The sequence below is a fragment of the Rhinatrema bivittatum genome, chromosome 6 (assembly GCF_901001135.1).
Source record: "Rhinatrema bivittatum chromosome 6, aRhiBiv1.1, whole genome shotgun sequence".
NCBI classification, from domain to species: domain Eukaryota; kingdom Metazoa; phylum Chordata; class Amphibia; order Gymnophiona; family Rhinatrematidae; genus Rhinatrema; species Rhinatrema bivittatum.
The window spans coordinates 143743271-143766242 of NC_042620.1; the positions used below are offsets into that span (position 1 = coordinate 143743271).

The following is a 22972-nucleotide window of genomic DNA, read 5'->3' on the forward strand; positions in this document are numbered from 1 at the left end:
GGTATGGGATTCTCTCAAGGCATAGTAAGGGGCTTACTAATCTCAAGAGCCGCATATGTCAAAAAACAGAACTTTCAAGCCACTCAAGACCTGAGACAGGTGATCACAGCACTAGCATTTGAACATCAAAACAGAATCCCCAGCGATATTAACTAAATTAACTAAAGCTAGGGAAGAATTATTGCAATTAGAGTCTGCTAAAATGGTACACCTCTTAAATATAACAAAACAAGATTACTTCGAGGATGGCAACAAAGCAGAATGCAATCTGGCTCGTAAATTGAAGAAAGTGACTATAGCTAAAATTATTTTATTTTATTTATTTTTATTTAATTTCTTTTACTATACCGATGCTCAAGACCAGGTCTTATCGTACCGGTTTACAATGTAACTGAGGGGAAACCAATTAACATCTAGGTAGAAAGTAAAGAAAGTAAAAATTAAGGATGAAAAGGGCCAGATGCTGACTTAAACAGATATCCAGAAGAGGTTTTTAGCTTTTTATAGTAAACTTTATGCCCCCGAGCCCCCTATACAATCAGAAGCCATTAATACCTACCTAGATTCCATAAGTCTACCTACCCTATCAACAGTGGAGCAACAGGGACTAGAGGAGATGATCTCCTCAGTGGAAATACTAAACTTGATTAAAACATTAAAAATAGGAAAGTCACTTGGCCCGGATGGCCTTACGGCAAAATTTTATAAATGTTTTGCCCCGTATATAGTCACCTACCTGCAGAAGGTGTTTTAACGCTGGCCATAGGACAGCAAGTAGATACCACCATCTTTTTATCAGTAGATGCCGAAAAAGTGTTTGACATGGTCCATTGGCCTTTTCTGTTTGGAGTCTTGAGGAAAATGGGATTTGGCCCCAAGCTTTGTACCTGGATATCTGCTTTAAATACCAATCCTTCAGCTTCTCAAGATTAATGGAGGTTATTCGAATTCCTTTACGGTGGGGAGGGGCAGACGCCAGGGATGTCCGTTGTCCCCAATATTATTTGCCTTGTTTCTAGAACCTTTGGCCATTTCTATAAGACATGATGAGGGAGTGTTGGGTATCCCTATCCACCCCCAAACTTGTAAATATCTCTCTTTTCCAATGACATCATGTTTACTATAACACAGCCACATCAATCACTCCTGGCCATAAATCTTTATTTTCTACAAGCAAATTGTCTAACATAAATGACTTACCTTCAGCCACATTCACAGTCAGCATATACCTTCAATATTCACATTCTTGCCGGCGCTGCTTTCTCCTGGAGTCCCATAGCCTGTCTGTTCCCAGCTAGACTCAAACTCTTACTCCCTTGCTCTCTCTGGACCCACCCACTGAGCTACCTGTGTTTCTAGTTTTTAAGGTGGACTAGGCTAGATACTTGGTCCAGTGCTATTTAAGGAGGGTTCTCAGGGATATTCCTTCCCACAGGAGTTAGGTGGATAACTTATCCGCCTAACTTTGGTTGTGCTGGAGAGCAGCCCTACAATTAGCCAGATAAACTGATCTGGCTATAGTCAGCAGAATTCCTAATTGGCAGCACTCCACAGAATATCTGTGCAAATTTATCCTGTAGAGTTTAGTCTGATAAATTATCTGCTCATTGTGTTGCTGACTGTTGACCTAGCTTGGCTACAAGATGCTAAAATTAGAAGCCAACATTCATGGCCATGTTTAAAGTGAAGTGTTCAAAATATGTTTTCAAAGTATATTACCATCAATTCTAAAAGATTTGAGAGGGAAAGGGACTAAGAATAGTAACCTTTGGTTACATTTAGCTATATTCAATTATAGAATTAGCAGTGTAGGATTAATGCTTAATTTTCTTTTAGTTGGTGTGCAGGTGGTGCTCTGGACTCCTTGTTCTGGTTGTCCTGAAGAATAAATGGAAAAGCTCAATGAATAAAATGAGCTCCTTTAACTTTACAAATGATTGCTGGGTTTCCACCATATTCCTTTCTTATTAACAGTGGAGACACCAGACTCTCATTCCAGCTTCTGAATGACAGATGTATTGGAAGTCTTCTGCTGACTTTCGTGACCTCATTCCACTAGAGTAAGAGTAGTTTTTACTTGTTTGTTCCACAAATTCCTTTTAGTCAGATGAATGGATTTTTATAGGTGAGAACCCAAATGGAAGCTCCAGGATCTGAATTTAGCAATAGATCATCAGACCAGAAAACACACCTTGGCTTAAGTTTGGTGAACAGGAGACCATCATAACCATCTTTCATCTAGCAAGAAGAAAACAAATTCATCATCAACTTGAAATCTGACTTCCAAATTTACTGAGTCCATAAAATCAAATTGTTTCATTTTCATGGGAGCTATTCCACTGCCTGAATGCATGGGCTTTATAGCAGTATCCATTATAAAAGTTCATTATAAGAGCTAGAGCTAGGGCTAGGTCTTTCCTGATGTCATTTTCAGATTTATTGCAGAGCCTTTGGTTTCTCAAGACGTTCCTCAGAAAGATGGCAGATAGAGCTGAATGTATACCTGCCAAATGCATGGTGTACTAAAGACAAATAGCAAAACAGCAGCATACTGAATACACAACAAAAAGGGAGCACAGAGCCGAGCAGAAGACAAAATACAGTTGGTTTGTAAAAACTTTTTTTTTTTAAAAAGCTTGGATATGCAAATTAGCAACAGCAATTGTATGGAACAAAAAAAAAACAAAATACCAATCTGGTCTTCTCTGCCCTTATAGCTACATATGGCTCTCACAGTAAAATGTTTAAAATTAAAATACAACAAAAGAAAAATGATGAAGTTTCATATCTAAAATCTAAATTCTATCACTGGCACACATTCATGAAAATAATTATTTATGATGCAAATAGAAATGTTCTTCAGCTTTCACAGTAAGAAGAAAATCTAACACATGTAGTAAATGTTTATGAAGATGAGCATAAGAGTTTCCAAGCTGCATCTGTAGCACTGTTCCCGTCCCACTGCACAGAATAGCTCCTGAGTGAGGGATGCCATATGCACAGCTCTGAGACCTGCTGGGCATAGGACAACCAGCTAGTGCCTGCAAACATAAGAGAGGAAATGGCAGCCTGCAGCGTAAACCCCACTTCTGCGCAGAATATGGAACAGCATGGCCATGTGTGTGCCCTCCCCATCCAGTGTCTCTTTGCTTTACTTAGAAGATACCATTACTTTCTCCTGTTCCATGCAGAATTTCAGCAGTATTGCTGGTGTTGCCTCAAGTACAAATGCTATTAGTTCTACAAGAAAATGGACTGCATAGGACAGAGTTTCAATATACAAAAGGACCACAAGATGGAGCCATTTCTCCACAAACCACTAAATATTGCTTTTGACATTTTTGATAGAAAAAGGACAGGAAACAATAGGCAAAACTGCTCAATTGCTGCTGTAACTAGTTCACATTGATTTTTTTTCACCACCAGTATAACATGGGATTAAACTTAATAAATCAGGCCCATTATTTTAACATTTCTTAAAAGGTACATCCATGTAGCCAGACTCAGTTGAGGTTAGGATTGGACAGGGTGAGAAGACTAACACAATGTTGTTATAAGGCCAATTACCTAAAAAGGGAGAGTACCTAAATACATTATTGTACCAGATACAATCTATATATTGAGAAACACAACTGAAGGGCAACACCCTAGCTAGATCATTGCAATCAGAAAGTGCTCTAATGCTAGCAGTTACAAATTGGTACAAACCAGGACCAGAGCTTTCTTGTTTGCTGCAGTGATTGCTTATAATGAATTATCAGAAAAATGCAAGAGTTGCTGGAGATAAAGTTTTTTTAGAAAGGCACTAAAGCTCTGCTTTTTACTGAAGCATATGTAAGATAACATGATTTGCTCAGGTTTTACACAGATGTGTCATTTTAATATTTAACTTTTATTTTGTTGTATGGTGTTTTGTAAAGAAAAAGGTTGTTTTTTTTTAATGTCTTCTTGCAATTCACTCTGGACTGATACTTGGAAGTAGCGGAATATAAGAGATTTAAAATAAATATATTTGTTATATGCAGACTTTTCAGTTAATTCCCAGAAGCATGATTGTTATAGGGCTTAGGCTATTTGTGCCAGTTGAACCAAACAGGGTGGACACTACAGAAATGTATGGGACAAGGAACTATTGTTCAATAAACAGGACACTGTCTGGAACCAGCTGACATGGCTGGACACAAGCATGTTACTACACTTGATCTTAGCCAAAAGGCCGAGAATTGCTGCAATAGCCTTCATAGATATCGTATCAAGTTAAGCAGCATATTTTGCTCAACAGGATGTCTCTCCCACCATGTCCACTGCCATGTGAACCTACTGTTAGGTAAAAATCAGCTTTTAAGCATCCACCAGTGACACTCAGACTGTGATATATCCAATCAATGTCTACTTTTGGGACTGAGTGGGCTTTCATGTCTAACATAGGGCCATGACAATGGAGGCAAAAAAAAAACCCAACAAAAAAAAGAAACTGAGATTGCCAACTCCGGTCTAAGAACCACAAACAGGCCTGCTTTTCAGGATAACCTCAATGAATATGCACGAGATAGATTTGCCTGCACTGCCTCCATTGTATGCAAATCCATCTCATGCATATTCACTGTGGATATCCTGAAAAGCAGGCCTGTTTGTGGCTCTCAAGGCCACCTCTGAATTAAAAAGAAGGCAAAGTAACCTAAAGGAGAACAGGATTTTTCCCCACTGGACTTTTCTTTAAACCCCTGTCTGTGCTGCTACAAAATTCCTGAATGCCACACCAGAACATGGCTGCCTACATGTGTTGCAGACTAACCTCTAAGGTCTTATTGTTAGGATGGCATATGGAACGTTGCAAGCTTTCTGGGACCAATAAATGCTTAACTCGAAAAAAGAGAGTCAATAGGCAGACCACAAAGACAAATATACACACAAAAATGTGGAACCCAAAGCAATATTGAAATATTAGCCTAAGAAGGTGTCAGCAAGCCTGACGTTGTGTGACTTCAAAAAAAAGACACCAACCAGTCTTCTAATCATTCACCTTCATCATACTTAAATGCTTCAAAAAATATTTTTTGTATATTTTTATATTTTCTTAAAAATAGTCCTCCATCCTAAAAACGATGTTAACAGATAGACTCTTTAAATTCAAGTATAATATCGTGAACACAGAGTCTTTATCCATTTAAAGAGGACCGTACGTCTCAAACATCACAGCATGGAAACGTCACTATTTTTAAGAAAATATACAAAAAATATTTTTTGAAGCATTAAAGTATGATGAAGGTGAATAATTAGAAGACCAGTTGGTGTCTTTTTTGAAGTCACACAACGTCAGGCTTGCTGACACCTTCTTAGGTTAATATTTCAATATTGCTTTGGGTTCCACATTTTTCTGTGTATATACCAATAAATGCTTCCCATCTTTACGAGCACTGGCATTGTTTCTAGCTGAGCTGGGGGGGGGGGTAGTATTTGTTCTCCTTTCATCTGTTGCCAGCTTCGACAGTGGAGATTGCCAGACACTGCCCAATCCTTTCTGGTCAAGTTTAACATAAGACCTGGACTACTTTACTCTTCCACATGCTGGGTATTTTTTCTTTGCAATGCATATGTAAAATAATGTGGGTTGAATTGATTTGGTACAGGTGATATAGACGTTCCCGAGTCCAGAATTAATTGTAGGTGTTGCCTAATGAGTCTAAGACAGGTTCATGTAACTATCATTCTCCGTGAATTATTGCATGTCGCAACAGAAATGAGAAAAAAGGTGCAGATCCCTAATGAGTTTGGCTGGGGTCTAAAACAGTCTCAACAAATATGTATGTGGTTATATGCCCTACATTTCTGCTCAAAATAATAAGAGCAGAAAAACATTAAGAAGTTGAAATGCCTGGTCCTTCATATCACAACATCTGTGCTGAAGTCCAGTAAACCTCTGCACTAAACTTAATAGTCACATCTCCCAACGGCGATGCTGATAACCTGAGAAGAGACCTTGCCAAACAGGGACTGTGGGACTGAAATCCTGGTAATTAGGGCAATGATTTGGCACGCCTACATTTGTCTGATTTTCAAGATTTAGAAAAGATAAAAATGTAATTCATCAGCTTTAAAACATCTATATTGCAATATCTGTTAAACACAAAAAGTACATTAGAGATGCTGCCTTCAGGTGAACATTTCAATGTCACCTAGGTGGATGTTCACTGTAGAATCGTAACTGACATCTCCAGGTGTAAAACAGGTCGCATGAGCTGGTAGGACACATCAGCTTATCCCAGACATCTTTCCTTTCAGGTTTGCATGTTTCAGTTCACAGAGAGGTTTTAGGAAGTAGTTAGACAGAATAATTCTGCATCATTTCCTACATACATGTTATTCCATGGGTGCTTCCGGTCACGTTCTTCAGGCTCCTCTTGGATGGAATCAACACGTTGATCCTGCTCAGGCTCCCTCCTGCTACAGAATAGCTCCATCTCTAATAAAATCCCTCCAGGGCCATACTGCGCATCATAATTATTAATTTCTTCTTGAGACAGATGATAAGATCCCAGAACAAATTTTGCAAATCTGCTCAAAAAATACAGAGCATGGGAGTTTAATATTAGTTATGTTCACAGCATTATCAATGTACACAGCACTTCCCAACTTAATTGCAATGGTCCTGTCCTTAAAGAACTTGCTATGTCTGAGCATGGGAAGAGTAAGTGATTCACTTAAGGTTATAAAACATAAAGGGAGCAATTATCATACTACCCCACATAGTTGCAAAATTCACTTTTTATGCCCAGTCTTTAAACCAATTTTTAAAAAATACATGCAAACTTTCACTTTGAAAATTGCTTGCAGAAGAAGTTCTTACAGAGATTTTCACTTGCTTTTTGGAGAATGCACCTTCTAACTGGATGGAGTCAGTCCACAAAATGGCTACTAAAATGGTCCGTGATCTTGACTGCTAAGCATATAGGAATAGACTTAAAGACCTAAACAAATATACCCTAGAGCAGGGGTGGGCAGTTCTGGTCCTCGAGGGCTGCAAACCAGTCGGGTTTTTAGGATATCCTTAATGAATATGCATGAGAGAGACCTGCATACACACTGCCTCAGTTGTATGCAAATCTATTTCATGCATATTCATTAGGGGTATCCTGAAAACCCAACTGGTTTGCAGCCCTCGAGGACCGGACTTGCCCACCCCTGCCCTAGAGGAAAGCAAGTTTGCTTACCTGTAAACAGGTTTCTCTGTAGATAGCTGGATGAATTAGTTATGACTTATAGGTGACATTATCCAATGGCATTGAATAGCCCATCTCTCATAACTTAGTAAACAAAAGCTTTATTAAGCATGCGCAGTGGTTCCCAGTGGTCTTTTGCAGAGCTTAAGCTTTAGTGAGCTAGTTGATTCTCCAGGTGGGCAGATGAGTAAAGCATGGCTAATTCATCCTGCTGTCTACACTTACCTGTAAACTGGGTTTTCCAAACTAGCTTTCTCCGTCAACAAGCAAGGCTGAATTAGCATAGTCATTACTCAGAGGGAGGTCCAACCTGAGGGATGCACGGCGAAGCAACTACTGAAAAGGCAACACAGACTCCACCAGTGGAGAGCAGACTACTGCGTGAAGAGACTACACAAAACTGCTCCTCCAAAGTTACTGTTGCTTCTGATCAGGCTGATGCAATATCAGCGCGCGTAAAACGGATGCTCATGATTGAGCGCCCACTTTTCTAATGTGCGCCTATCCTTCTCTCCTGGGCCCCTGATTTAATATTAAAATTAGCTGCCGCAGTAAAAAGGAGGCGCTAGGGGAAACTGGGTTCTCTAGTGCCTCCTCGGCATCGGGCACCCAGGAAAAGTGGCCGTCAGTGTGGGTTAGGAAATGGATGCTCAGTACATGCGTCCGTTTTCTCTCGCTACTGCACAACATACACAGCCTGGATTGGGTATAGAGTGGGTGTATATTGGGCACCCAGAAATATTTTTTTCATGATTCTGCTTTCTGTGAAAGCAGAAATTTAGTTTAGTTTTTTTTTTTTTTTTTTACAATGAGCCCTTGAGTGTGGCAGACCTTTAAGCTAGCCCCAGGCTGGCATAAAATTTGCCGCATTGCAAGGACACATTGGCCGCACGGGAAATTTTTTGCATTATGGGGATTAGCTATTAGCCTCATCTACATGTACTTTGTATGTGATGAGCACTATTAGCTACGCGCTTGACTGGACGTGCGTTTTGGACGCGCTAATTCCCATTTTGCATCGGGGTTATGGGCGCATGTCCAATCGCGTGTTGAGCCGTGCACTGGCCACAGCGCACGGTATTGCATGATATGCTGTCCGGACAAAGGATGCAAAGGTGTGCACAGACAACCAAGTCACAGTTTTGCATGGAAGCGGCCCTGAGATGAGTCACTGATGCCGCTATGGCTCTCACTTCATTCTTGACAGAATCTATATTCTAAAAGATAGCCAGCACATAACTATATGCAATACAGTCTGCTAGCCAGTTAGAGTTCTCTAGGCTACCGCCACTCTGTCTGTTGGGATCAAAGGAAACAAACAGTTGAGAAGCTTGAAGCTGAGACTGAGTCCTTCTCAAATTAATATGCTAGAGCTCGCTTACAATCCAAGGTCTAGAACGGGTAGATGTGAATCGGTTATTTACTCTTTCGGATAATAGAAAGACTAGGGGGCACTCCATGAAGTTAGCATGGGGCACATTTAAAACTAATCGGAGAAAGTTCTTTTTTACTCAACGCACAATTAAACTCTGGAATTTGTTGCCAGAGGATGTGGTTAGTGAAGTTAGTATAGCTGTGTTTAAAAAAGGATTGGATAAGTTCTTGGAGGAGAAGTCCATTACCTGCTATTAAGTTCACTTAGAAAATAGCCACTGCCATTAGCAATGGTAACATGGAAGAGACGTAGTTTTTGGGTACTTGCCAGATTCTTGTGGCCTGGATTGGCCACTGTTGGAAACAGGATGCTGGGCTTGATGGACCCTTGGTCTGACCCACTATGGCATGTTCTTAAGAAATGAAAAGCCTTTTCTCCTTTATGTGCATGTGGTCCCGGAAAGAAGGTTGGCAGCACAATAGCTTGATTAATGTGAAAAGGAGTCAGCACTTTTGTCAGAGACTTAGGGCAAGTACGCAGAAGCACTCTGTTGTGTAAGATTTGAAGGTCTGGTGAATATGAGACGAACACTTGCAATTCACTGACTCTTTGAGCGGAAGTAATCGCTACGAGCATCTTGACTTTCTTAAACAAGAAGCTTCAAATTTGCCAATTGCAGAGGTTCCAAGGAAGACTTCCTGAGTTGTGCTAATTCTCCAAGGAACTGGGAGACCAACATTCAATAGGCTGTTTAGTGGACAAGTTATCCGGCTCAAAGTTAGCTGGATAACTTGTCCCGTACATTCAGCAGGATAAACATCCCGCTGATTATACTAGCCTAAAGTTATCAGGCTACACGTACATCAGCCACCCATGCTGGAAGCACTGGGAACGGGGTAGAGGGTTCCTCGCTCTTGGAAGTGGTAAATAAGGTATCGGGGATGGGGAGGGGGGGGCGTCCCCATGAATCATCCTTGCAGGTGGGTGGAGGGCAGGGAGGGAGGCAGGCTGATCATCTTTTTAAGTAAAAGCCAGAACAGGGGGCCCGGCGTACAATGCAAGGCACCTCTCAAGGCTTTGAAAAGGTTTGGGGATGTGAGAATAGCATGGACCAACAGGGCCTTTGTATTACATTTTGGGGGGGAGGGAGGAGATTGGCCCACTAGCCCTTTTTATTTATTTTGTTTGTTTATGACAGCGCAACTTAGCGGATATCTTTAAAAGACATCCGGTTACGTAGCACGTTATCCGACCACAGGCCGAATAACTTTTTTTTCTCAAATAGCTTTATTGATTTTCACATAGGAAATATCTGATACAATACATATAGAAATATGGAAAAATATATATACCAAATCAACAATACAGCTAAGCCTCAGTTTCCATTAAACAATCACCAAACAGCAACAATATAATAGCCATATCTTTTATCTACTCCTAACCATTTTTCCAATCCCCCCTTCCTCCCCAGAATGCCCTCTTTCTTATCCAGCTATAATTTAGCTGGATAAGCGACTGAAAATGCCTATTTTGCCATTTAGCCAGATACCTTTTGAGCTACACGTCTAAATGGCTTTTGAATATGAACCTCTGGAGGTTTATTAATCAAGGGCTTGGAATGCCAGAGACCTTTGCTAAACTTGGAGACCAAAGGGTAGACAGAGACTGGAGCAATAGCGCTGAGGTGAGGAACCCATTCCCAAGAGTCCAGGCCAAGCAAGAGAGTGAATTCCTATACAAGGGGTACCAACAGCTCATGGAGAACATAAGAACATAAGAAATTGCCATGCTGGGTCAGACCAAGGGCCCATCAAGCCCAGCATCCTGTTTCCAACAGAGGCCAAACCAGGCCACAAGAACCTGGCAATTACCCAAACACTAAGAAGATCCCATGCTACTGATGCAATTAATAGCAGTGGCTATTCCCTAAGTAAAATTGATTAATAGCCATTAATGAACTTCTCCGCCATGAACTTACGCAAACCTTTTTTGAACCCAGCTACACTAACTGCACTAACCACATCCTCTGGCAACAAATTCCAGAGCTTTACTGTGTGCTGAGTGAAAAAGAAATTTCTCCGATTAGTCTTAAATGTACTACTTGCTAACTTCATGGAATGACCCCTAGTCCTTCTATTATTCGAAAGTGTAAATAACCGAGTTACATCTACTTGTTCAAGACCTCTTATGATCTTAAAGACCTCTATCATATCCTCCCTCAGCCGTCTCTTCTCCAAACTGAACAGCCCTAACCTCTTCAGCCTTTCCTCATCGGGGAGCTGTTCCATCCCCTTTATCATTTTGGTTGCCCTTCTCTGTACCTTCTCCATCGCAACTATATCTTTTTTTGAGATGCAGCGACCAGAATTGTACACAGTATTCAAGGTGCAGTCTCACCATGGAACGATATAGAGGCATTATGACATTTTCCATTTTATTAACCATTCCCTTCCTAATAATTCCTGTTTGCTTTTTTGACTGCTGCAGCACACTAGATGACGAAATTAAAGTATTATCCACTATGATGCCTAGATCTTTTTCCTGGGTGGTAGCTCCTAATATGGAACCTAACATCGTGTAACTACAGCAAGGGTTATTTTACCCTATATACAACACCTTGCACTTGTCCACATTAAATTTCATCTGCCATTTGGATGTTCAATCTTCCAGTCTTGCAAGGTCCTCCTGTAATGTATCACAGTCCGCTTGTGATTTAACTACTCTGAACAATTTTGTATCATCCGCAAATTTGATAACCTCACTTGTCGTATTCCTTTCCAGATCATGTATATATATATATATATTGAAAAGCACCGGTCCAAGTACAGATCCCTGAGGCACTCCACTCTTTACCCTTTCCCACTGAGAAAATTGGAAGTCAGTGCTACAGGAAGTCTCAAGAATGACCCTGTAGGCTGCCCAAATACTACTGGGAGTCCAGAGACAACTCCTGTGAGAAGCCCAGAGAGAGAAAGAGCACAGAAAGGCAAGCGAAAGATGCCATGAAGAGCCAGATGGTGGTGCTGCAGAGACCCCAAGTGAGGCTGTGGAGGAGTCAGTGACCGTTGTGGGTAAGTGGCCAGAGTGAACAGAGGTGGAAACTGCAGACAGCCTAGGGGGAGGCACTGCAGAGTATATAGATGAGGAAACTGCAGAGAGCCCAGAGGGAGATACTGTGGGGAACCTGGAGGAAGAGTCCACAGAGATCCCAGAGGATGGCACTGTGGAGAACATAAGAACAAGCCATACTGGGTCAGACCAAGGATCCATCCAGCCCAGCATCCTGTTTCCAACAGAGGCCAATCCAGCCCATAAGAACCTGGCAAGTACCCAAAAACTAAGTCTATCCCATGCTATAATGCTAGTAATAGCAGTGGCTATTTTCTAAGTCAACTTAATTAATAGCAGGTAATGGACTTCTCCTCCAAGAACTTATACAATCCTTTTTTAAACCCAGCTACACTAACTGCACTAAACACATCTGCTGGTAACAAATTCCAGAGTTTAACTGTATGTTGAGTGAAAAAGAACTTTCTACGATTAGTTTTAAATGCGCTACATGCTAACTTCATGGAGTGCCCCTTAGTACTTCTATTAGTCGAAAGAGTAAATAACCGATTCACATTTACCCGTTCTAGACTTCTCATGATTTTAATCACCTTTATCATATCCCTTCTCAGCCATCTCTTCTCCAAGCTAAACAGTCCTAACCTCTTTAGTCATTCCTCATAGGGGAGCTGTTCCATCCCCTTTATCATTTTGGTTGCCCTTCTCTGTACCTTCTCCATCGCAATAATATCTTTTTTGAGATGCGGCAACCAGAATTGTACACAGTATTCAAGGTGTGGTCTCACCATGGAGCGATACAGAGGCATTATGACATTTTCCATTTTATTCACCATTCCCCTTTCTAATAATTCCCAACATTCTGTTTGTTTTTTGATTGCTGCAACACACTGAACCGACGATTTCAATGTATTATCCACTATGACGCCTAGATCTCTTTCTTGGGTTGTAGCACCTAATATGGAACCTAACATTGTCTAACTATAGCATGGGTTATTTTTCCCTGTATGCATCACCTTGCACTTATCCACATTACATTTCATCTGCTATTTGGATGCCCAATTTTCAGCCTCACAAGGTCTTCCTGCAATTTATCACAATCCACTTGTGATTTAAGTACTCTGAATAATTTTGTATCATCTGCAAATTTGATTACCTCACTCGTCGTATTCCTTTCCAGATCATTTATAAATATATTGAAGAGCACGCGTCCCAATACAGATCCCTGAGGCACTCCACTGCCCACTCCCTTCCGAGAAAATTGTCCATTTAATCCTACTCTCTGTTTCCTGTCTTTTAACCAGTTTGTAATCCACGAAAGGACATCGCCACCTATCCCATGACTGTTTACTTTTCCTAGAAGCCTCTCATACGGAACTTTGTCAAACGCCTTCTGAAAATCCAAATACACTACATCTACCAGTTCACCTTTATCCACATGTTTATTAACCCCTTCAAAAAAGTGAAGATTTGTGAGGCAAGACTTGCCTTAGATAAAGCCATGCTGACTTTGTTCTGTGATTTTGATGTTTAGAACACTTTCCACTATTTTTCCTGGCAGTGAAGTCAGGCTAACTGGTCTGTAGTTTCCCGGATCACCTCTGGAGCTCTTTTTAAATATTAGTCTTTCATTACCCACCCTCCAGTCTTCAGAATCCAGCAACTGATGATAGAGAGGAGCCAAGGAGGGCCTCTACATCAGAGATACCAGATGCTAAGTAGTGGGCACAGCTGGTTACAGAGGAACCAGCACTGGTGGTTCCACAGATGGTCCATAAAATTCCATCAGGGTGGAATTCCAACCCAGAACCAGCAAAGATCTTAGTTAAAGGACTGGGGATGTGCACTGTGTGAAAGGCACACTGGGTGGTGGTCGTGACGCTGTCGAGGGTAACCCTACGATGGGGGTGAGCATGTCACTAGGTCCCTGTTTCCAAGCATAGCTGGTGGGAAGCCAGAGGAAGAAGAAGGGGCTGTTTTGGACTCTCCTGGATGGGATCCAGGAGGGAGTAGGGACGTTTGGCCTTCCTGAGGGTAGGGGTATGTGAGGCAGTGCCCAAAGTGCTCTCCTATTTACCTGTGCAGGACCAAGGTAGATGCCTGGACCACCTTAAATTCCTTAAGGAGAGTATGCTCTATTGGGCAGGATCCTGTGGGACAGGTGGGACTCAGAGGGTATAATCAGAGACTGGGGAATAAGAGCTGGGATCCAAGTGGGGATAACCAGACCAGGCCCAGGTCTCCAGGAGGAAGGCAGCTCCTGTGATGTAACACTGTCCAAACTCAGCTGAGACGAAGCTGAACCGCGAGTACTAAGGGAAGCAGTACCGAACCGTAAGAAAAGAGACTACACTGTTCCGAAGGGAAGACAGTCCACTGTTGCGCATGTGTGAAGCTGGAATAAAGACACAGTGTTTTAAGCAACGCTGGAATCAGACCAGTTTGTCTCCAGGCCTGTGGGAATTACTGCTCGTTCCCACTAGGGGAGTAAAAAGAAGAGGTAAAAACGCTCAAGGCAGGAGGAAAGTTACGTTAATAAAGTCAGGAACAGATGTACACTAATGGGACTTCCGGTGATGATGTCACGCGGAGCGGAGGAGAACAGTTGAGCTCCGTGGTCCCCCCGGGTCTTCCCCCCCCCCCGATTGCGCTCAATTGTTAAAATACCGGGTACCTCTTGCTTCGGGGGTTTTTTGCCGGTCGATGGACCCCCGAAGTGATCGATAACAGCTCCCGGGGGGCTGGTGGATGCCGGCTGATCGGAGGCAGGCTTAGAGCAGCAGCGGCGCGGCCAAGATGGCGTCCGCCACGCGGTGAGGCCCGTGCGTACAAGCTTGATAGCAGAGCGGCCCAGCGGCGTTTCATGGAGAAAAACATGGGACCACCCTCCGGAAGACTGGAAGACTCGATATTGTGAGTGACGAGGCAGTGATTCACCGTGACCCGCAGGAGCAGCTGCCAGGCCGGGAGGGCCTCATTCTCCGGGTGCAAAGTGAGTGACTACGCTAGGAAGAGGGGGCTGGTGCCTTGAGAGTGTCCTTCGTCCTTCACAATCTGGATTTTATTCTAATCCGGGCTCATTCTCACTTTTTTGATGTAGGCATAGCAGGACGGCGTGGGTTACCATGGAAGATGTACACTAATAGGCTTCTGGTAAAAGGTATGTTAATGAGGTCATGGGGCAGAATGGGCGATATGTTAATGAGGTTGAGTGCCCATATTTTTTATATTCTTCCAAGATGCGTTTATGATATTCTATGGGAATTTTTACAGGCTTCTCTAAACAGCAAGACTCAGTCACAAAATTCTAAACGCAACATAACTCTGACAGATATAATCAAGTTAGATCCCTAACAAAACTACTTTCTAAATCTGTACAGATACCGATACAATACAAGCACTTGGAAAAGGGTACAATAGCTTGACCTGCTATACGTTTGAAGCAGAGATTGCACTAATCATATACCATGCCTCACTTTAGAGCCAATGTACTAAACTGCACTGTGGTTTGCAAATGCGTGTGTGTGAAAAAAGAGCAAAAAATGCACCAAATGATGTTTGTGAAAAATATTGCATGTAATTTGTTTGTTTTCATGCAAAACATAAAATCTATGCTAAACAATCTAATGAGCTGCATAATTACTCACAGTAGCTCATTAGCTATAACCGCATAGATATATTTCACGTAATTCAAATGTTTTGCGAATCTTAAACATACGTCAAGAAATGTAGATACATTTTCTTTGCAATAAAGTCTGATTTCGAAGAAACTCTATTGCGAGAAAAATTTGGTAAAACTGATATGCATATTAATTTAATGGGCTATTTTCAAAAGAAAGGCACACTAAAATGCGTGTAAAACAGTCAGTTTCTATGCACAAAAAGTACACGAACATGGCCCATTCTTTCATGGAAATGCCCAGGTTAGTACATTAGCCTCCAGGTTTGCTACAAGCCATGCTTAAAGAGACTCTTGCCTACTTGTGGGGGTTACGCAGTTTGGACACAAGCAGCCAGGATGGGAAGTCTGGACTTGCACAAGTTAAGCGCAGCTCCTCCAATGCTTTGGTGGTCTCAGTCTCAGCCTGCTCCCTGTACTCCTCTTCAGTAAGCAATTTATTACCTTGCGTTCTTAAATTTAAACAGCACTTCAGTTTCCTAAAAAGGATAAACACAAACCTCTTATAGTCAATTTAAATTGAATTTTTGGTTTATATTTCATCTTTTGTGGCTTCAAAGTTAATTACATTCAGGGACAATAGGTATTTCCCTGTTGCCAGAGAGCTTACAATCTAAGGGCCTCAATGACTAATGGAAAAATTACTTACCTGATAATTTCATTTTCCTTAGTGTAGACAGATGGACTCAGGACCAGTGGGTTATGTGCTCTTCTGTTAGCAGATGGGAGACGGAGTCAGATTTCAAAGCTGACGTCACCCTAGATATACCCCTGTAGTTACCTCAGCTCCTCAGTATTCTCTTCGAAAAGCCATTGTGGACATATATATATATATACATATATATATATTGGCTAACTTACAACCAACTTGATTAAAAGCCTGATTAAAACTTGATTCAAAGTGGAGACCGCCAGTGCACTTAACCAGTGTAACGCCAACACCAGTCCTATTGTAGGTGCCCTGGACTAGGGGTAGGCATTGGCTTACCCGCATTTGTATAGCATCAAGCTTCGCTTCTCAGGTTCTTCACTAAGGAAAACGAAATTATCAGGTAAGTAATTTCTCCATTTTCTAGCGTTAAGCCAGATGGACTCAGGACCAGTGGGATGTACAAAATCTACTTCTGGACGGGGCAGGAGGCTGCCTGTGGCCCACTTAGTACTGCCTTTGCAAAGGCTGCGTCTTCTTGGGCCTGGACATCCAGGCGATAGAACCTGGAGAAGGTGTGTAGGGAGGACCATGTCGCCGCTCGACAGATCTCGGCGGGCGACAGCAGTTTGGCTTCTGTCCAAGATACTGCCTGGGCCCTGGTAGAATGAGCCTTAACCTGCAGGGGGAAGGGCTTTCCTGCCTCTATGTAGGCTGTCTTGATTACTTCCTTGATCCAGCGAGCTATGGTCGCTCACGAGGCCGCTTCGCCTTGATTCTTCCCGCTGTGGAGAACAAACAATCGATCCGTTTTGCGCACTGGTTTCGATTGTTCCAGGTATCGTACCAGGAGTCTGCTGACATTTAGATGGCGAAGAAGGCGGGAGTCTTCCGAGTCCTTATGTTCATCTGGAGATGGTAGGGAGATGGCTTGGTTCAAATGAAACTCGGAGACCACTTTCAGTAGGAAAGAGGGGACAATGCGAAGCTATATCGTTCCTGGAGTGATCCTAAGGAACGGGTCCCGACAGGATAGTGCCTGTAGTTCGGAGATGCGATGGGCTGAACATATTGCCACCAGTTATGAGGCAATGTTAAGAGACATAGTGACAGACTGTGCATTGGTCTGAAGGAAGCCCCTGCTAGAAAGTCCAATAACATATTGAGGTTCAATAGGGGAACCGGCCACTTTAGGGGTGGTCGAAGTTGCTTAACCCCTTTTAGGAAACAGGCCAAGTCTGGATGAGCTGATAGACTGATTCCGTTCACTTTGGCTCTGAAGCAGGAGAGGGCTGCTACTTGAACCTTGAGGGAGTTGAGTAACAACCCTTTCTTCATACCATCCTGCAGAAATTCCAGAATCATGGGAATCTTGGCTGTTCGCGGGGATACCCCGCGGTCCTCTCACCAGGTTCAAATATTCTCCAGATCCATATGTATGCCAGAGACATTGAGAAGTTACGCATGTGGAGCAGGGTGTCAATCACAGACTTCAAGTAACCGCGCTTCTTCAGGCGAATCCTCTCAAGGGGCAGACTATAAGAGAGAATAGAGATGGATCTTCGTGAAGAATCGGGCCCTGCTGGAGAAGGTCTTTGTGTGGACATAGGCACAGAGGGCTCCCTGCAAGAAGTCTTTGCATGTCTGCATACCATGGGCATCTTGGCCAATCAGGGGCCACTAGTAGAACTAGTCCCCTGTGGTGTTCTATCTTGCGGATGATAAGAACATAAGAAATTGCCATGCTGGGTCAGACCAAGGGCCCATCAAGCCCAGCATCCCATTTCCAACAGAGGCCAAACCAGGCCACAAGAACCTGGCAATTACCCAAACACTAAGAAGATCCCATGCCACTCATGCAATTAATAGCAGTGGCTATTCCCTAAGTAAATTTGATTAATAGCCATTAATGGACTTCTCCTCCAAGAACTTATCCAAACCTTTTTTGAACCCAGCTACACTAACTGCACTAACCACATCCTCTGGCAACAAATTCCAGAGCTTTATTGTGCGTTGAGTGAAAAAGAATTTTCTCCAATTAGTCTTAAATGTGCTACTTGCTAACTTCATGAAATGCCCCCTAGTCCTTCTATTATTCGAAAGTGTAAATAACCGATTCACATCTACTCGTTCAAGACCTCTCATGATCTTAAAGACCTCTATCATATCCCCCCTCGGCCATCTCTTCTCCAAGCTGAACAGCCCTAACCTCTTCAGCCTTTCCTCATAGGAGAGCTGTTCCATCCCCTTTATCATTTTGGTTGCCCTTCTCTGTACCTTCTCCATCTCAACTATATCTTGCCCAATAGAGGCCATGGGGGGAAGGCGTACAGTAAGTCCTCCTCTGGCCAGGTCTGGACGAGGGCGTCGATTCCTTGGGAGTGCAGCTCTCATCTGCAGCTGAAGAACCTGGAGACTTTGGCATTGAGAGGTGTGGCCGGTAGGTCCATGGCTGGGGGGCCCCAACGATTTACTATCAGTTGGAAGGCTCTGGTCAACAGCGCCCATTCCCCCAGGTCCAGGCTCTCTCTGCTGAGGAAGTCCGCTGAGACGTTGTCTTTCCCTGCAATGTAGGAGGCCGAGATCCCCTGTAGGTTTACCTCCGCCCATGCCATGAGAGGGTCTATCTCCAGAGACACCTGCTGGCTCCTGGTTCCTCCCTGGAGGTTGATTTAGGCAACCGTTGTAGCTTTGTCACACATCACTCGAACCACTTGCCCTTGCAGCCTGTGGCTGAATCCCAGGCACACTAGTCTGACTGCTCGAGCTTCCAGGCGGTTTATGTTCCATCCCGCCTCTTCCTTGTTCCATTGTGCCTGGGCAGTCAATTCCTGACAATGAGCTCCCCACCCTCTGAGGCTCGCGTCTGTGGTGAGCACGATCCAGTTCGGTGGGGATAGGCTTACTCCACTGCTTAGGTGGTCTTCCTGTAGCCACCACTGAAGCTGAGAACATACCTCTGCCGGTAGGTGGAGGCAAACTGAGTAGTCTTGAGACAGTGGGTTCCAGTGTGACAGTAAGGAGCATGTGAGCCCTTGCCCATGGTACGACCTCCAGGGTTGATGTCATGAGCCCGAGGACTTGAAGATAGTCCCATACCTTGGGGCACGTACTGGTCATCAATCGTAATTGCTCCATCAGCTTTCTCCTCAGGAGAGTGAAGACTACCTTGTTCTGTTTGGTGTCGAAACAGGCCCCCAGGTACTCTAAAGACTGAGAGGGCTGCAGACTGCTCTTGACCGTGTTTACGACCCAACTGAATTTCTGCAGTAGGTTCTTGACTCTGCTGGTCACCTGCAGGCTCTCTTCCGAAGACTTCGCCCTGATGAGCCAGTCGTCCAAGTAAGGGTGTACCAATATCCCTTCCTTCCTCAGTGTTGCCGCCACAACCACCATAATTTTGGAGAATGTTCTGGGGACGGTTGCCAGGCTGAAGGGTAGCGCTCGGAACTGGTAATGGTGTCCCAGTACCGCAAAGCGTAGAAAACGCTGGTGGTCTTGATGGACTGGGATGTGGAAGTAGGCTTTGGAGAGGTCCAGGGAGCTTAGGAACTCTCCCGGTTGTACTGCCATTATTATGGAGTGGAGAGTCTCCATGCGGAAGTGTAGTATCCGCAGATGACGGTTGACATTCTTGAGGTCCAAGATGGGTCTGAATGATCCCTCTTTCTTGGGAATAATAAAATAGATGGAATAACACCCCGTATTTTGCTGGTGTGTAGGTACCAGACTTATAGCCTTCAGGCTAAGTAGTCTTGTCAGAGTGGATTCCACTGCCAGTCTCTTGATGTGGGAGTGGCAGGGTGATATCATAAATTTGTCCCGAAGGATGCTGCAAAACTCCAGAGAGTAACCTTCTCGAATGATGTTTAGTACCCATTTTAGTACCCATAGAAGTGATTTCGACCCATCGTTGGTAGAAGAGGGAAAATCAACCCCCTATTTTCTTTTCCTGTGGATGAGTCGGCCTATTCTCATTGGGGAGCTCGGTTCGAGCCTGCCCCCGGACCTGTTCCTCTCTTGGTTTGTCGGTTCTGAAAGGACTGGGACCTCCCGGAGGGACAAGGTACCTGGAACGACAAATTCCTGTAGGGTCGAAAGCACTGGGAGCCTCTGCTCCTAGTTCTTCTGGGAGAAGGACGCTGGGATCTTTTTCCTCTGTCTTCCAGTAGCTGAGACACTGGAGATTCACCCCAATTGCTGGCTAATTTCACTAATTCATTTCCAAACAGGAAAGATCCCTTAAAGGGCATTCTTGTGAGATTCGCCCTAGAAGTTGCGTCTGCAGACCAGTTCCGCAACCATAACTGCCTTCTGGCCGCCACTACCGAGGCTACTCCTCTTGCTGAGGTACGCACCAGGTCTGAGCTTGCGTCCGTCAGGAAGGCTGCAGCAGGTTCAATCGCTTCTCCGGCATACATTCCGGAATTATCTGCCTCCCTCTAGAGAAGCAAGCAGGAGCGTGCCACCAGCGCACAGCAGGAAGCGATCTGCAGTGTCATTGCTGTTGCGTCGAAGGCTTGCTTAAAAATGGATTCTAATCGTCTACCTTGAGTATCCTTCAATGCCGCTCCTCCCTCAATGGGCATGGTTGTTCACGTCGAGACGGTGCAGACCATGGTGTCCACTTTCAGGAAACGCAGGCATTCCTTGGTCGCTGGGTTCCAGAGGGTACAAGGCTTCCAAGCCCGACCTCCTTTAAAGTTTGCCTCTGGGGCATCCCACTCCAGGTCAATCAGTTCCTGGATGGCTTCCATCATTGGGAAATAGCATGAGGCCTTATGAAGGGACACCAAGATGGGGTTCTTCTTCGGTTCTGCCACAGGGTCTGTGCCTGGAATCCCTAGAGTCTTCAGAGTCTGGGAAACATGGGCTGGCAATTCACCCCTGTGGAAGAAGCAAAGCATGGTTCGGTATGGTTCCAGGCATGGAGGGATTTCCCCTTCCTCCAGTGAGCCACCATCATCATCTAAGGTATCTGGGTCCCTGTCAGGGAAATTCTTGGTGAGGCGAGGCATGTCTTGAGGCACCTAAGCAGGGCTGGGAGGGTCTGGTGCTTCCGGCTGAGGTTTCACCCAGGTCACAATGCCTGAACAAAGGCTTGCAGTCCCTGGAAAAAGTCCAACCAGGATAAGGCCCCTGGGTCCATATTAGCCCCAGGGGGTCTGAGTAGGGGCCACTGAAATGCCCTCTTGTGGAGAAGACACCATTTCAGAGTTGCATAGGTCCAGGGTGCAGTCATATGGAGTAGTTCCCGACCCATCCTCAGACTGTGAAGGACCAGGCTTTGGTCCCCCTGGTCTTCTTTGCAATAACGACACAGGCAGGACTCCAGTTCAGGCTGTGCGGCTCTGATGTGGCAGGCTGTGCAAAGGGAGTGCCTTCTGAGCTTCTTTGCCGCCGGTGCCATTGCCTCTGTGTATAGACGCACAGGTAATGTGCCTCGATATGCGCGCTGTTATGCGTGTGTAGGTTTGCTCACGGCTGTGCATGCAGTTATGCACATAGTTGTGTGTGTGGCTATGTTAGCGACGCAGAAGTTGGGCAACTTGACCGTCCAGCCTGCCCCACGCGAGGAGGGAAGATGGCGCCGGAGGGACTCCACGTATCTGGAACCCTGCACTGGACCAGGGCCTAGCCCAACCTGATCGGTGATCCCTTTACCTTGCCGGATGGAAAACTGAGTCGGTACGGTACTCCGAGCCTGGAGACCTTAAGTTAAAGTTTCCTGTTTACCTGGTCTCGGCGCTTACTGGCCGCTTGCAGGGACGGTCTCCAGCTGCGGGGGGAAAGGGCTTAACCATCACCACTGCGCTCGGTTATGCACCCACTGCCTTTCAGCCTGTCTAGCGGCTAAGTCCACGCCGGGAGCTGGCTACCGGATCAAGGCACACCTCTGAGGGATATCGAAAATCACCTCAGGAATTCTCAATTGGGGGAGAGACCCTTAGGTATCAGCGAAGGAGAGCGGGGCTCGATCCTCTTTAAAGTGAAGGTAAGAATTTCTTCTCTGTGCTGCAATTTCTCTAACACTGTGCTAGTATGGGGATAGCGTCCGCATCTGCTAAGAGACTGAGAGATACTGAGGAGCTGAGGTCACTACAGGGGTATATCTAGGGTGATGTCAGCTTTGAAATCTGACTCTGTCTCCCATCTGCTAGCAGAAGAGCACATAACCCACTGGCCCTGAGTCCATCTGGCTACATGCTAGGAAAGCATTTTTTCCATAGACACAGAATGAAAGAAAAGCCTTAGTAAATCAAGCCCTAAGTTTGTGCCTTTGCTTGAACCAGTTCTGGTCTGTCTCTCCCCACAGCTCTCTTCCTCCCCGTCACCGACATTTTAGCCTTCTGAATTTTAAATGCACTCAGCAAAAGGTACCAACCTGTGCAGACAACTGAAACCTCTGGCTGGATAATGCAGGACTTTGGAACACATAAACATGGCTAGCAGTGTATATGCGACCTCAGGCATGCTAACACCAAAATAAATCAGCAGGCAGCCTATTAGCTGCAAGGTCCAAGACAGTACATGGATGCTTCGCTCATCAGTGAGTGGTCCATTTTTGTAGCAGATCAGAAAGCTGAAAAATCCAACCACCAGAAAATAGCCTGAGAAAAGAGGAAAATCCCAAACATTTTCAGTGGTTTGGGAAAAATGAAATGATAAAGTCAACACCTGCAGATATGTAGAGACTGCAGAGAACATGTTACGCTAAGTATGACTAAGCTTCACTGGGTACCGGTATTATCCAGAATTGTATTTAAAGCATTATGATATATAAACTTTTACATATTGTGGGCCCTCAATATTCAAGCGAGAGGCTTATAAACTGTATACCGGGTCACTCATTATGGTCTCAAAGTGAGAATCTTTTGAAATTGCCTCCCATGAAAAATAAATCCACTAAACTAACAAGACAGTCCTTCATGTACACCATTTCAAGCTTGGGGAATGGATTACCACATGAACTGAACCGGTCT

At 44.3% G+C, this 22972-nt stretch overlaps 1 protein-coding gene across 2 annotated transcripts in view; it reads right to left on the bottom strand.

Moving 5' to 3' along the window:
* Nucleotides 1-6088: 6088 nt before the first annotated feature.
* NEMP2 (nuclear envelope integral membrane protein 2) overlaps nt 6089-22972 on the bottom strand; it is an 81297-nt gene continuing 64413 nt past the window's right edge. The window contains exons 7-9 of one of the 2 annotated variants that reach the window (XM_029606032.1): nt 22375-22600; nt 15643-15819; nt 6089-6555 (exon numbers count right to left, since the gene is read on the bottom strand). In XM_029606032.1, the coding sequence (XP_029461892.1) occupies nt 6312-6555; nt 15643-15819; nt 22375-22600 (647 nt within the window). In that variant the 3' untranslated portion in view covers nt 6089-6311. Of the gene's footprint in view, nt 6556-15638; nt 15820-22374; nt 22601-22972 lie in introns of both variants that reach the window. The other variant, XM_029606033.1, reaches the window with a different exon arrangement.